The sequence below is a fragment of the Dufourea novaeangliae genome, unplaced genomic scaffold, assembly GCF_001272555.1.
Source record: "Dufourea novaeangliae isolate 0120121106 unplaced genomic scaffold, ASM127255v1 scaffold376, whole genome shotgun sequence".
Lineage (NCBI taxonomy): Eukaryota > Metazoa > Arthropoda > Insecta > Hymenoptera > Halictidae > Dufourea > Dufourea novaeangliae.
This window is the reverse complement of record NW_015374274.1, coordinates 569,533-585,500: the sequence shown is the minus strand read 5'-3', so window position 1 is coordinate 585,500 and position 15,968 is coordinate 569,533. Positions and strand designations below refer to the sequence as shown.

At 31.4% G+C, this 15,968-nt stretch overlaps 1 protein-coding gene across 1 annotated transcript in view; it reads left to right on the top strand.

The window, feature by feature from the left end:
- Nucleotides 1-1,172: 1,172 nt before the first annotated feature.
- Nucleotides 1,173-15,968, top strand: part of LOC107192737 — a 36,416-nt gene continuing 21,620 nt past the window's right edge. Inside the window, exons 1-2 of the mRNA XM_015582062.1 lie at nt 1,173-1,370; nt 4,069-4,425. Coding sequence (XP_015437548.1) covers nt 1,342-1,370; nt 4,069-4,425 — 386 coding nt within the window. The 5' untranslated portion in view covers nt 1,173-1,341. The remainder of the gene's footprint in view (nt 1,371-4,068; nt 4,426-15,968) is intronic.

Genomic DNA, 15,968 nt, shown 5'->3' with positions numbered 1-15,968 from the left:
GGTTTATGAATTAGACAAAAACTTACTGTTAGAATTCAATTAGCACGTTCTTGAACACAGTTGAAGATTGAGGACTTAGCGTATAGGACATTTGAATAATAAGTATAATATTAACATTATCAAAAACAATAGAATACACATTGATAATAATAATGCTTTTGTAAAAACTGATGAGTAGGAGTTTGAAAACAATGATGAAACAAAGTTTTTGATGTAAAAATTTCTGCATGTAGCCTTAGAAAAAAGATATTTTCTCGATCAATCAGTTTACTATAATACTAATTGTAAGGTCGATCGTTTTTGAAATTCGAAAGTGACTCTTTCGATAGCATCAAATATAAGCAACCTTGCCAATATACTTGCTTTGTCGATCTTTTTGTCATCACATCACCTTCCCCGCCATATTCTACAGCTACAGAACTAACCACAAAAAAAGTTATAAAAAAGTTTAAATTATTGTTAACAATATATGTACATACAAGTGATCCACGCTATCACAACGTTACACATTTCTTATATCTTACTCACATGTAGATATGTACAAATTTTGTTGGTGTAGGTATATACACAAAAGGAGAAAAATATTTCATTATCCTGTATCGAAAAATACAGTGACGTAAATACATTATTTATTCTGACAATAAATTTTAAGGCATCAAATCGATCTGCCGACTCGACAAAAATTAAAAGAAAGTTTACTTCATATTATGTAAGCAGAATGTCGAATATAAACAAAACATTCTCACAAATTTATAAGTATTAACAAAAGCATCTATATAGTACTTGACTTCCAAAAGAGAAAATTAAGTTTTACGAAGAAAATGCCGACGGTTTAAAAAAAAAGATGTAAATATTTCGATGGGGCAAAACCGCAGAAACTGACTAAAGTCAAAAGTTGTTGACAAAATAGCACGCACCGTAACTACGTCAGACTTTGCCATTGACAAGGGTTTCAGAAGTTCGTTCGTTTGGCGCTACATTGCACGGTTTCTGTGTAGACTTTTGAAAACAATTTAAATTTTCATGGCGATAGTACCAAATATACGCGAGGGTCATAAACTAAACGAGATTAAGTATTATTAACTTGCGATCGATTTTATCGTTATGACGATCATTTGAGAGTACAAACAAATGTGACCTGTGTGTTATGTTTTACAAATTCGTGACAGGAAAGAAACATCAAAATTGTATCACTCGTTATAATTTATCTTTAAGTTATTTTATTTTATTGTTTATTGTTGACGAATTCCCAATGTAATAACCGGGAAAAACTGAAAATACGATTCGTTGGTACTTTCCTTATTCGATAGCGATTTTACATTAAAAGGGAGACTCGAGGAAATGACGGATCTAGAAGAATTATACCACTGGTAAGCGTATTATCATTATAAATTATCATATTCACAATTTAAGAAGAATTTAACCTGTTGATCAGTGAAGCGAGTTAATTCGTCACTTGTAATATCATTAATGTTAATACGAGCAAACGTCAAAAGTCACGTCACTAATTACACAAAAAGGTGGACGAGTATCTGCACCCCGGAATTTTACAAGAAACATTACGATGACAATAGGAAACAATTTGGAAGGAAAAATGCTAGAAGTTGGACTACGAGAGTAACATTTTGTGATATTTTCAATTGAAAATCTCATCCCGCTTGACATGTATCAACAAACTCCATTAAAATAACTATTGCATCTTTGTACTGTATTTATTAATATTATTAAAAATTAGGCTACATATTCCACTTTTTTCATGATTTTATCTTTTTTATTTTGAAATATCAAAGTGTAATTGTAACTTGTTACATTTCATGGCGTCAATCATCGATGAACGACACGGCGCTTAACGTGTTAACTATATCTTCCGATACATACTACTTCATTTTTGGTACATGCATTTGAAGATTCCTCAATATAATTCTATTAAAATATAACAGTATAAGTTACAGTATATTTTTGTCTATTGCGAAATAAGTCGTTCCATATAATTTTTATTCATCTTCTAATTATACCGGTGTTTGCAGTCGAAAAATCAGCCAATCAATGGTTAATTATTTCTGTTGTGTCGGAACCGTTATTCCGATCGAATTAATAAGACATAGCAAACACGTTACCAAGTTTATCTCTAATAATGCAGTTCGATAAAGACTAGAATTACTAATAGACATTAAATGATGCATGTGTTTTTTTAGACATACTTTGAATTATTGTTTTATTTTTAACTCAATGAAATATATTATATTCGTGGTCTATATTTTGTACTATAAATATAATTCTTTTTGTTGGATTCCTAAAACTGAATTCTTTTTATAATCATGAGGTATAGGTAAGGAAAAAGCAGTAATAGATTATTCACAGATGAGGAAAGTTGTCAATGACAAGAATTATTGTTCGAAATGCAAAAGGATAATGATTTTAAAGGAAAGAAAGACCAGCAAAAATTAATACATGTGGAGATAGTTTTAATTAAATGGAAGGTATGAAGACTTTTAATGTCATTTTGACGCCTTTTATTGTTATTAAAGTTTTAGTTTCTGTACAATTTATTATTTTTATTTTACAAAATATTTCATTTATTTTACAATTATTATTTTCGTTATTAATTTAAGATTTTTATTTTCTATAAAGACAGGTAAATAAAGGAACTCATTTTATTCATAATCTATTAGATTGAGTCATAAACATCTTCCGCTTTTCTTTTTTACATTTCTCTTTTTCCTAAATAACTTCCAATTCACATCGGTTATACACTCTTCTGTAACATTGTTAATGAACAAATTTCGTTTACATATTTGTTAAATTAATACAACTGCCATTTTATAATCGTAAAGATAGTTAATATTATTAACTTTTACTCATATTTTACGAATTCTGCTTCATAAAATGTGTTAAATAAATTGAGTCGTTGTTACAAATGGACTTGTACCAGTTAAAAAAAACATTTATGCATCTCTATTTAACAGTCAAACTTAGTTTGACCAATTCAGGAGAATATCGTACTCTATTGACTTTCTTATTATAAACATGAAATCAGTCATTCATGAAAAAGTTAGATAGTCTCAATTTACCTTTATCATTTAAACAATCTTTTTCTTTAGAAGCTCTAATTTATCATTTAAAAAATCTTAATAAGGAACATGTGCAATCAGATAGTATTATTAGGAATTAAGATATAATATTACCAAAGATAAATAAGACTATTTTTAGTTGTAAGAGCAGTACAATATTTGCAATAAAGACGTTCAACAAGCTTCCTAATAATCTCAAAATTCTTACATACATGTACAAGGTGAACCACGAATCGTGGTCAGTAGAGATTACTCTGTTATTAGCAGTCCGATCGAAAACATTTTTATCACATATAGCATGGTTTCAAGAGAGCTTCAACGTGATTATAGCAAATTGTTTGTCAACTCTTCTTTTTCATGATTTTTCAAGGTCACCTTCAATTTTTTGCAAATATACCTATAATTTTTTTACGCCTATCTGTTAGAGGATTTCAGTACGAATTCGGTAAGTATAATAACATAACATGTGTTAGACGTAAAAAAATTATAGGTGTCTTTGCAAAAAATTGAAGGTGACCTTGAATAATCACGAAAAAAAAGAATTGACACAAAATTTGCTATAATCACGTTAAAGCTCTCTTGAAACCATGCTATACCAGATAGAAACATTTTCGATCGGACTGCTAATAACAGAGTAATCTCTACTGATCACGATTCGTGGTTCACCCTGTACATAGAATACATGTAACATTTCTTAGTTACAATATTCAATATACGTATAAGTCTTTTTTTCATATATCTTTAATAGATAAGTGTCTCTAGATCTATGTACTGGTGACCTCGGTGTACCTCTGCAGAATTTTAACTCATTCTTGTTTCAAAATTGGACTCATACCATTTTCAAAAATAACAGTTCTACTAACAAATTTTACAAATTCCGTTGAATCCCCTCGACCCTGGGGTGGTTCCCATTGTTCGTTAGACGGGGACTAGGAATTTCAACAACCCTGACGCGAAACCTAACATTGTTTTTTTTCCCCGGTGAAATGATCGAAAGGAACAACCCACGAGGACACGGAAGAAGATTCGTCCAGGATATCGGTAGTGGGGCGGCGTTTGTGCAAGGGATAGGAGTCGGGGCGAACGCGAGACGGCGGTGGCGGCCGGTCAGTTGTGTTGTCAGAAGTGTCAGAAGGAAGTGTCGAGCCGGTACCGGCGCTCGTCAGCTCGTAGTCAGTCGCGGAAAGGAAGCGGAACGGCACAATCCGCGCCCGTCACCCAGCAGGTTCGCGGTTTCGTTGCTCGCCGGCGTCACGGTGCTCACCTGTCAGCTAGCCGAGTCTTATCTACGTGCGATCGGCCGATGCGCCACGTGCGCGATGGGCATGATGGGAATGTTCAAGTGGCTTAGAAAGTAAGTGCTTCTTTATTTTTTCTACGCTTTTTTCCATAATTATTTTGGCTTTGCAAAGTGTCCTTTCTGACGCTCTATGGTTTCAAAACTGATTAAATAGATCAATACCAAAGATAAGTGCCTGCTAGTGTAAATTATGTGAAATTGTAAATTTTATTAGTTTCTACGGAAATTGCTTTATTTCAATGTTCAAGTGGCTTAGAAAGTAAATGCTTCTTTATTTTTTCTACACTTCTTTCCATGTTAATTTTGGCTTCGCAAAGTGTCCTTTCTGACGTCCCGTGGTTTGAAAACTGAGTAAATAGATCCATACCAAAGATAAGTGCCTGCTAGTGTAAATTATGTGAAATTGTAAATTTTATTAGTTTCTACGGAAATTGCTTTATTTCAATGTTCAAGTGGCTGAGAAAGTAAATGCTTCTTTATTTTTTCTACACTTTTTTCCATGTTTATTTTGGCTTCGCAAAGTGTCCTTTCTGACGTCCTGTGGTTTGAAAACTGATTAAATAGATCAATACCAAGGATAAGTGCCTGCTAGTGTAAATTATGTGAATTTGTAAATTTTATTAGTTTCTACTGAAATTGCTTTATTGCAATGTTGAAGTGGCTTAGAAAGTGAGTGCTTCTTTATTTTTCTACATTTTTTTCCACGTTTATTTTCGCTTCGAAAAGTGTCCTTTCTGACGTCCTATGGTTTGAAAACTGATTAAATAGATTAATACCAAGGATAAGTGTTTGGTAGTGTAAATTGTTTGAAATTGTAAACTTTATTCATTTCTACCGAAATTGCTTTATTCCAATGTTCAAGTGGCTGAAAAAGTAAGTGCTTTTATATTTTTTACACTTTTTTTTTTATTGATATTTGGTTTCGAAAAGTGTGCTTTTCTTCACATAAGACATATTCGCGTTGGTCGACGAGACAAACTGTGTGTGTTTACGCCTGACGTTATATTGTTTGAAAAAACACCAAGGAAAAGTGTTTAGTAGGGTAAATAGTATAGGGTAGATAGTATAAACTTGATTAATTACTACTGAAATTTGTATTCCAATGTGTTTTGCACATTTTTATATTTATTACATGCGATATATAAACAGAGAATGCACGGTTTACTTGGTTAACGTTTGTTCGAGAAGTGATTGCAATCAGTGAAATTGTGGACTTAATATTTTCATCGAATCTTAATTGTTGTGTTGGTATTCTAATACTATTGGAACGGAAATCACGCGAAGTGAATATGTTAACATTGAACGCGTTTATTGCCACGAGATTTCAAACGATTGCCTTACTAACGTCCGCAGACGAATGTATTGATATGATTCTTGCTACATTGGGATGTACATATTAAGAGTATAAAATATTATAATATTAACAAACGAAAGTATCGCGTAGAGGTGATTTTTTTCAGTTATATGTGTTATATGCTATATGATCGTGTTTAATAAGAAAGTTCGTTACTCGGTGATTCTTGCTCTTCTATATTTCATTCGTCTTACTTCAGTTTATGTGTTACTTAATGTATGTATTAAGAACTTCATTACTATGCTTATTTTTAGGATATTACAATAGCACTGTATTTCATAGCAGTTGTTTACACATTATTGTGATCTAGTTTTAGGTAAATGAACTTTCTTAATTTCGTTTCAATATCAGATCAATTCTATTCAGAATGCAATAATCTAATAGTCGTTTGAATCGTGCACAATCGTTAAATTGAATATAGATGGAATAAATATTTTAACTTTGCTTCTTTTATGTATCTGTACGGTCTATAAATATTTGAAATCCAGTTTGCTTATAAAATATTCAGTTATTCTGCGATAACGGTTTGTGATGTACCTACGTACGTTTGTAAAGTGTTGTTGTCTAGCATTCACCGTTATATTAGCAATTCGATTAGCAAACGTGTATATTTTACGTGTGTTGCTTTTAAGAAAAATATTTCTAAAATATTTCGAAATTTTATTAAATATTATTAAGGTTTGATCATCATTCAGAACATTGGAAAAAACTGAATTGTTCAGCAATTATGCAAAATTCAATGAATATTTACATCAGAATAATTTAGCAGTTTGAAATACTTTTTAATTCCAATTTCATCAGTTTGACTTGTATTTTCTAAAATACGTTGTTTCTATCTGAAGAAGATGAAAAAATGATATTGGTAAAATGCAGTATGAAGTTTTAATTTTAAACTGAAATAGTGATATTTCATTTACGAGTACCTACACCTTATGATAAAGTAGTAATCTCGATAAGATTTCTCTTCGTGTATAAAAAAATTAAGTCGCCATTTTGATAAATCCTAATATGAAGTAATGAAGACTAATAGAACTATGACTTTCTTTTAAACCTCATTAAACAGCTAATAAAAGTAATACATTCTTGTGTTAATTGCAGGCGTGTCAATTAATTTGAGATTGTAATCTTGCGTAAAGATCTATAGTTAACTCACACGTACGAAAATTTCAATATAAGCAAAAATCTTGACAGAAGAAACTTTTGTCTGTTGAGTTCTCAGTTATGAATCTATTAACATTGACAATAGTATTTTATTAATTGACAACATTAAATCGATTAGAACGTTATGTTTCAGAAATAGTCTAGACGTATTTAGAAACACATTTGTAACTTTCACAAGATGCCAGCGTACCGGGACATCGAATATTAATTAGAAAATTATGTGGAATACTAATCAAGACACTGTACATGTCGTCCAGAACAAAATAATAGCTATCAATTTCATCAATTATTTGCAAGCCATTACAATAAAAATCAACCTGAAATATTTCGACGAACTCGTTTTTCATATTCAATAATCATCACTTGAACTTGACCACTGCATACCGCTCTAAAATTATTGATAAAGATTGGAATAAATTAATGATAAATTTACAGCACGAATTTAAATAATATTCAAGTGTTCGCCAACAATACGTAGTTTTCGTTTCGAAAGAGTTCTTAAGTTCCTCTGTCATTCTACAGAGAATAAAGTTTTCGACATGAAACATGTCACATCGGTAACTTTGTACATAACAATACGAGCAGTGTTAATGTTTACACGAAAAGTAGAACACGTAAGCACATGAAATACCAACTGTCGGATTGTTATAGTCACAGTTGTTGCTACATGCACAGTCGCTTGTGTATTTACGATGGCTTGTTTTAAAGAGCCGCGAACTTAATTACTCTGCAATTCTCGTTACAGCCTCGTGGGTCCTACGACCTCTATAATCATCAGCGATAAGAGTGTTACAGCCTAAAAAGTTTATCTTCCTCGGAAGACACGTTTTACAAATTTTCTCTTTTGCAAACGTTCAAGTGATCAGCTTCATGCTCGTGAGTGCAATTATTCATTCTACTGACTGAAACTAGCTCGCGACAATTTTGATACAATAGCAATAGCGTTTGAAACAAAATTTTCAATAATGTTAAATTTTTGAAAACGATATATATTATTTTATAAGCCAACTATGAACAGACAAATTTTGATTATTCTAGTTGCATTATACAAACGAGTATTAATGTATTTAAGAATTCAATATTTTAATGAAAATTAAGATGTTAATCACAATTAATTAAAATTATGATAAATTATAATCATTTATCATCTTCAAAGAAGTTAAAAATAAAATGTTGACTTTATTAAAATTTCATGGTAGTTGCTATATTGTTCTATATTGTATCCACATACAAATTCTATAAATTTTTAAAGCCTATGAAACTTTTCATTGCACGGAAGATAAAACACTTTGCTAACAACGATTGATAAACACAATTCCTTTCTCAAGAATATTAGGTGCACATTTGACAAATTTTCTAAAATTGAATTGCTGAACGCCATAAAATAAAAAATAATGCAGGACAATAATCTTAAAATTATTGTTCGTTAAAATGGAGGTGCAAAAGCAAATGCGTATTTCGACTTTGACAGAAAACTAAAATCTCGTAATACATCATTTCTTAGCAAATGTTGTTTAGCAGCTAACGAGACCATAAATAAAAAAAATGTTTCCATCAATTATTATTTATGCAGTATAAGTTAATCAATCACTGAAAAAAATCAAATCCTGATGTTTCTCTATATTATAAGTATTATATATTGTCTAATTACTGTATATGAAATGAAACCACAAAAAAAAATAGAACACAACTTATAATCGAACTTTGTTTTGAAAGTCTTTGCTAATGTTTGGTTTAAAATAATAAACTTCGCGCTTTGTACTTGAACAAGGAGAAACAAGATTAACCTTCAGAAAGGAAACAAATTCACGGCAGGTAACAGCGTTCCATTTCATCATTATTTTCATGTATTACACGCGTACCGATCGAATTCTGTTACTCGAAACCTACGTAAATCAGAGACATAAATGGACGAACTAATTCTGCGTGTTTTACACGAAGTGGTCGGTAATGTGATTTCGTCGATCGTCATGGAATGCGTGAAGTCGAACCAAGAGAACATGTAAGTAAAGCAACAAATGACCGAATTTCATAGAATATTAGCACGCGAACTTATTTTACCGACTGTTTATTATTAATGGATTATGGATCTTATTTTCAGCAAATTCAACTTTTTTTAAATTAACTTCTGGAATAGAAAATTAATCATAAATTTATTCCCTTCATAACGAGTATTATTTGAACAGAAATATAAGAAAAACTGTGTCAATACTATACAAGAATTTTTATTGCAGTGCATGTTTAAGTAACGAGTAATTAGATCCTATAAAATTAGTTTGTTTTGTGCACTTCTCTCTGACGTTGATTTTTTTTGTTCAAAGCAGCGGGAATTGAATTGTATTTAAACTTCATATTGGAAACTTTAAAACGTTCAAAATAAAATTCTTATTAAATGTTTATTTTGTTCTATTCTACGCATTCTCCACCGCTAGAAATGCATAAAATCCATAACGTATCCTTTTATTTTGTACATAAAGGAAATAGATAATTCATAGAAATTCATAGGGACATAAAGATTCTTAGAAAGTAATAATAAAAACCTGTGAACCTGAATTACCGTCTAATCCGAATAAGTAAAAATATGGTACAATAATTGTGTATGCGTACAGAAAAATTTATCCGAAACAAAATTGAATAATTATATCGTACTTTATTATCAGCCGTAAATAATTAAAACTACTAGCAGAATAAAAATACGTAACAGTTATATGGTATTACTACACAAAAATACCTAACAAGAAATTTGATCGTTGATATTTGGAATCTTAGAAATCTTACAGGATGAAAGAACATCGAACACGGCGTACGGAAACTTCCTGAATGATTGTGTATAAATTTATTCATAAAGAAAAATTCACGGATTTATAAACATTCATTCATGGTCCTTTCTTTTTTCCAGCAGTTTCGTTAACGAATGAAACGGGAAGTAATTATCCCAGTATTGCAACAATAAACTTTTTACTCGAATCTTTCACATTGTTGGTCTCGTAAAAACGGAATCTGTTCCGGGAACCGTTGTCCAACAAACTGAGACGTCGCATTGTTCGGAACAGCCGCTACAAACCAGCAGGCATTTCTTTCAGTGCATTATAACAATGCTTATGATAATTATAGTTGCTAAACGTATCACGCGTGTGACACTTATTACGATTGTTCTATGCTCCATCCGGCATTCGAATAAAACAATCCACTTTTGCATAACATTGGATCAGAGGAATTCATCTAACGGGACGGTTTGATCAATTAACCTTTACACGGCGGTGTCTGGGTCTGTTTTGACCCAGGATTTCAAAAAGATCACGCAGTATTCCAGTGTAAAGTAAATAACTGACTCTACAAATATTTATGTTAACTAGATTGTTTGTATTAGAAATTTTCTTCATTATAAAGTGTTTAAGAAATTACTGTGCTGTTAAAATTTTCAGTTTCATTAATATAGTGTAGCGTTCTGTATTTAAATAAAACGATCCACGTTTGCATAATGTTACATCAAAGGAATTCGTGGAACGGACTATATTTGATATCAACTTAATCTTAACATGCCCAAATTTTTTTTTGGAAAGTATACTTTTTTCTTCATAACATTATTGTATTTAATATCCTTTGCCATATGTCATAAGCAATTATCTCCATTCTTAGAGTGTTTTTAAGTAATTTTCAAGTAATTTTTAGTAAACAACTTGAAGAACAATAAAATACTGGTACCTGTAAGATGTCCTTGTAGCAGAATCCTGGGTATATTCGGATTAAAATTAAGTAACACAATGAATCAGACAGTGTGTAATTCGATTAATTTTCTTAGGCGCGTTTAACGTTGGAAAGAATAGTTTTCACTCTCGAAAACTATTCTAAAACTTTACAACATTTCGGTTTCTAGGAAAGACTATACATATAGAAGTACGAATGTCTTCAGAGAATTAGTTTAAAAATTCGAAAAATATTCAAATTTTCATAATAATGGAAGGAACACATTTACTCGTACCTCGTCGGAAAAAGTGTGTAGAATTCATTCAAATTTATATTGACTAATAATAAGAAAATTCATCGAATATTTTATCTAACCCGAAGTGACAGTAAAAAAACTTCTCCATCTTGTATGCCGCGATTTAACACAGTTTTTTTTTATAAGAATGAAAATTAATTAATTGTATCATGTTCTGTCGACGTTTCTGAAACGACATGCAAATCAAATTTTGTATAAGTATGTCAGAGCTATCGTTAATTTGCATTTCGCATCGTCTATCGAACACAACCACCGGCACCAATTAACCATGCAAATATCAGTACTTTCACAAGGTATCATTGGAATTGAAAGTTTCAATAAAAATATGCGAATGAGTCGAATAACTTTATGCAATCAACTAAACGCGTTGCGGGGAAATCTGAGGAAAAAGAAGAGTGGGAAATCGGAAATTCAATAACAGTGGCAGCACATAAGTTCTAGTTAATTTTTAAAATTAAAATGGTGATAGCGTTCTTTTAATCAACCGATTAAATACACATAAATAACTTTGTTCTCATAAGTGGTTTTAACATATTATCCATCGCCACATTGACAGTTCTACAGGCGTCAGCGACTAGGACTATTCAAACCCATTACATTTTCTTGTATTAAGTATTTAACTACAGAATAACAAATTTTAACTGTAGTTTTTTTTATGTATAAAGGTAGTCTATGAATGAAATAAGTACCAAGATTGTCAAATACCGATCGTTGACATGTTGACTGCCTCCATTTTTATTATTGGAACAATATCGTGATAAACTATATTTGTTTACATATTTGACTCCTACACGTATTATTTGAATCACTACTCTAGTGCAAATTATATTTTCCATATAATTTAATAATGTCTCCGGTCGCCGGTAAACATCGATGCAGTCAACATATTAAGTGATTTTATATTAAATTTCCCTAATCCACCACTTATTTACAGTTCATTGAAACGCCCAATTTTTAATGGAACTGGAAGTATCTAAACAGAAGGAACACCTGCCATACGCTGGTACACACATGTATTCATAGATTATCCATATTCCATGAATTTATGTCTAGAACCTTCGATGTTCAATTGAGGGGCTCATAACAAAAACGACCCTTGTCAACTATTTCAGTTTTTGTGCTAACAACAGATTCTAGTAGCCAGAAGCAAGCCCACACCATGGTAAAACCTATAATATCAAAAATGACCTATGCTCTGATTTATTCTGAAAAGAAAATTGAGCGACTCTTCAAAACCGACCTTTGTCAAAGCTTATTTCTCACAAGAAAGGGTTCGTTGGATAAATTGACAAGGATCGTTTTTGTTATGATACCCTCAATTAGACATTTCGTGTTGACATTTCGCAGAATTTGTAATGTACTGAAATTTTCAGAAACTTCGTAGCGTTTTAAGGACAAGGTTACAATCAGAATTTTTAATTTATCTTATATTCATATTTATTACTTTTTTTACAATTACTGTCAATTTTTCCATTTATTTCAATATACCAGTTATATACAACTTCGATTGTATTGGCTAAAAGATTTGGAATATGCCTAGCGATCTAAAGGAATAATTATTTGATAGAGCAAAGTCTAACTAATTGGGTAGATACTATAAAACTGTGTAGTCGTAATAGCGTATTTGTTTTTACAACTTCGGTAGAACGTACTGAAAATGGACTTCGTGCTTGTTCATACAATCCGTCGGTATTTTTCACAGAAAACAATAAAAAAACCGACTAGCAACTTATGCAGCAAATACATTCAATCCACACCTGGAAAATGATACCTGTTCGCCAAATCAAACAATTTTTTCTTCGTCCAGTAAAAGGTTAAGAAGGACACTGTACTCGAAACGCTACACCAATCCAATAATATTTAATAATATTCAATATGGTAAACTGTTGCATAAATTCTGTCAAAAGTATTCGTATATTGAATCGTGCGATTAGTCCTCTAGTTCAATCCGCGATTCGCTAAGTGGCCACATTTTCACGCAATTTTTGGTACTACTTATCAGCCAGCTGACACAATCTCTGTAACCTTCACCCATAACGTGTAACACACTGACAGCGGAATTACGTTTTATCACATATCGCTGCAGCCGGTCCCCACCGCTTTTACAACGCTACGATGATTTGCGATAAAATGATCGACCAAGCTAGTTCCTCTAGACTCTAGTGCAACGGTGAACGTGAACGTTATCGCTGTTTTCATTGAATTTATCTTCGTGTGAATTCTTTCTTCGAGCGTTTACAGCATTTCGTGTGGAACCGTGTCTCTACTATCGAGATATACAAAGCTGGGACATCTGTGACCAGCCTCTAAAATCGTCGAAAGTAGAAGCTCATAGTATAATAGTTGAATTTTGAAATTAACATTCCCTTCGAAATTGCCTCTTTGTAACGTCGAGTTCTGTGCCATTGAAATTTCTGCCTTTAAATATCTTTGTTAGTAGTACTTTAAAATCGTCAGTGTTCATATATGTAACAACGAAAATTCTATAGAAGATAGAATGTTTATGAATATCGATATGTTAAATTGAAATTCCATGTGAGAAGATTTCTAGCCATTTGTCTGTATAAGTTCTTATGAACTGAGATTTACAAAATTAATAACATTCCTTGATATTGATGTACTTTGAAATAATCTATTATGTATACTGATGTCCTGTACCGTTAATATCTAACAAATTTAGTGAGCCATGAACTTGACATTCTATAAAACCAATGATGTATGACAGTGGGATCTTAGCTCGTGTTTTAGTAACGTACTAACGTATGAATTTGAAATATTGGTAAAAGTAAAAATATTTCTGAAATTTTAGCTTAACAATTTAAATAAAATTGTGTGAAAGAATCTCAGAAATGATACTAATAAAGACGATTTGATACCCTGTTCTTAGAAACTAAATTCTTAATTTTTCTTTAAAGAACTTTTTCCAAACCGTCTCAAAAGTATCTCAATAATATTTCGAAGATATTATTAACCATATATATTTACTGTTAAGTCATTTTCTTTGAAGGTAATTGTAGTTTATATGAGAAATTTCCAAACTTAGACTTTACAAATATCAGCTGAAGTCGATTTCTTACTACAGTAAATTTATTATAAACAAATATCTCGATCTAACTAAACATAAACTTGAATTTAAAAGCAGTACAATTTCACATCTCGATAAACAGTTATGAAAAATAATTTGTTTGGCAAAGCAGAATCGCTACACACTATTTAGAATTCGATTGTTAAGTCCATTAATGTGAATTACAATTTCGACAGTACAACAGAGGCCGTGGAAAAATCGTCGCCGAACGAGTTGTTCTGTGATTTCGATTGTTTCTACTCTCCGAAAATGTCCCAAAAAATTTCAAGCGTATCGGAGACACGAGTTAATTACGCTCGAAAAGAAACGGGGCCTTTTGCGGTCTGAAGGTGAGCACAGGTAGACCGTTAACTAGAGACAACCTAGCTTTGCCACCATATAACGACCTCCATTATGCTCTTAATTATATGTATAAATCATCATACGCTTGCTGAGCTTGCTGGCATCGAACACTTCCTAGATAAAAACATCGTAAAAAAAAGAGGAATACTTGATCCGTGTTATTTGCTAAGAATGTTAAATATTACGTATAGATGTCGTATTCACACTAAAACGAACGATGGTTAAGGATGACTAATGTACACCAGTTCCTACCAGAATGGAAATGATGATACGTTTTCACAAAAATATTAATCAATTAATTAAATGTTCTATTTTTGTTACTGATTACTGAGGTTACTTCCTTCAATTGAATTCTGTATATGGACGTAACTATCAATATAATTATATGGTTCGAGCCTCAGCACTTGTTTAAAAAGGATTCCATGTTATTAAAATGTAGATATAATGCAAAATAAATTAAATATTTAATCGTGACAGATAACTTATTTAACAGTAGAATTACCAAGGAATAAGTCTCAGCTATTTTTACCAGTTATAACAAAAATAGATGTACGAATACATACATATTTAAATTGTAAAATGAAGATTCGTTATGAGAAATTACAGACCAGTCATTTTGACTACTTTGATAGTTCTAGTGTAAAGTCAGTTTAACAATTACTGAAATATTTATAAGATATTGTAAAGTATTTATTAGAATGATTCTGACTGCTCTGAACGGTTTCTAATGTTAGAAAAATCCCACTATGAATTTCCATAATTCAATGTCATGAGTAGACTGCGGATTTTTAGGCAAAATAATATTTTCTAAAGCAATTCATGCAGAGAAGAGCAAATGTATAAATTTCTTTCTTTTCTGAAATATCATACTGTGTTGAGAATAAACTAGAAAACTTACTGGATCTGATAAAAGTTTTCTCCTTTATTGTATTTTTTATAGGCTATAAATGCATAAAATCCGCAGTCTATTCATGAGTATACATTGGTTGAAAAATATGCGACAGAAATTATTTCTACGATTCGAATTTTGTTTGGCGTGAAACGATCGAGTTATCCTCTTATTGTTAATTCTGGACTAACAAAGCTCTTATTGTTAGTTTCGTTAATAGATTAATACTAGATTGTCGCTGAAGTTCTAATTCTAAAAATGTATTAAATAAAAGGTCAGATTCATAAAAAAAATCGCATTCCGAATTATACTGTACATTTTTTTACTATTGCCATAATATAAATAACAATTCTTTTTTCACATGTAATAAAATGCAAGAAAATTCCGCAACAATATAATAGTACAGTAAGTTTTGGACTTCATAAAATTTATAACGTTTAAAAATATTATGTCCTTTTAAGGAGCTCCTTTCAAATCGTAAAATCCATTTCAATCGTAAAAAACATTTTCACTATGTATATACATATAGATAGTTGCACGTTACATCTGACTTCCACAATGACAAATTCGCGTATAATGCAGTTTTCAGTTTTATAATTGTCACTAATGAAACTATAACGATGCGTATCTGAGAATAGTGGCAGGTCAGTTGTTGCTTCGTGAGCACGCAATAAAGGTTTATTAAGCATGCTAATGCGCTGTATGCTTTCTCCGTTAATAGTTACGTCTTGGTATGAACGAGCAGAATCAACGAGCGACATAG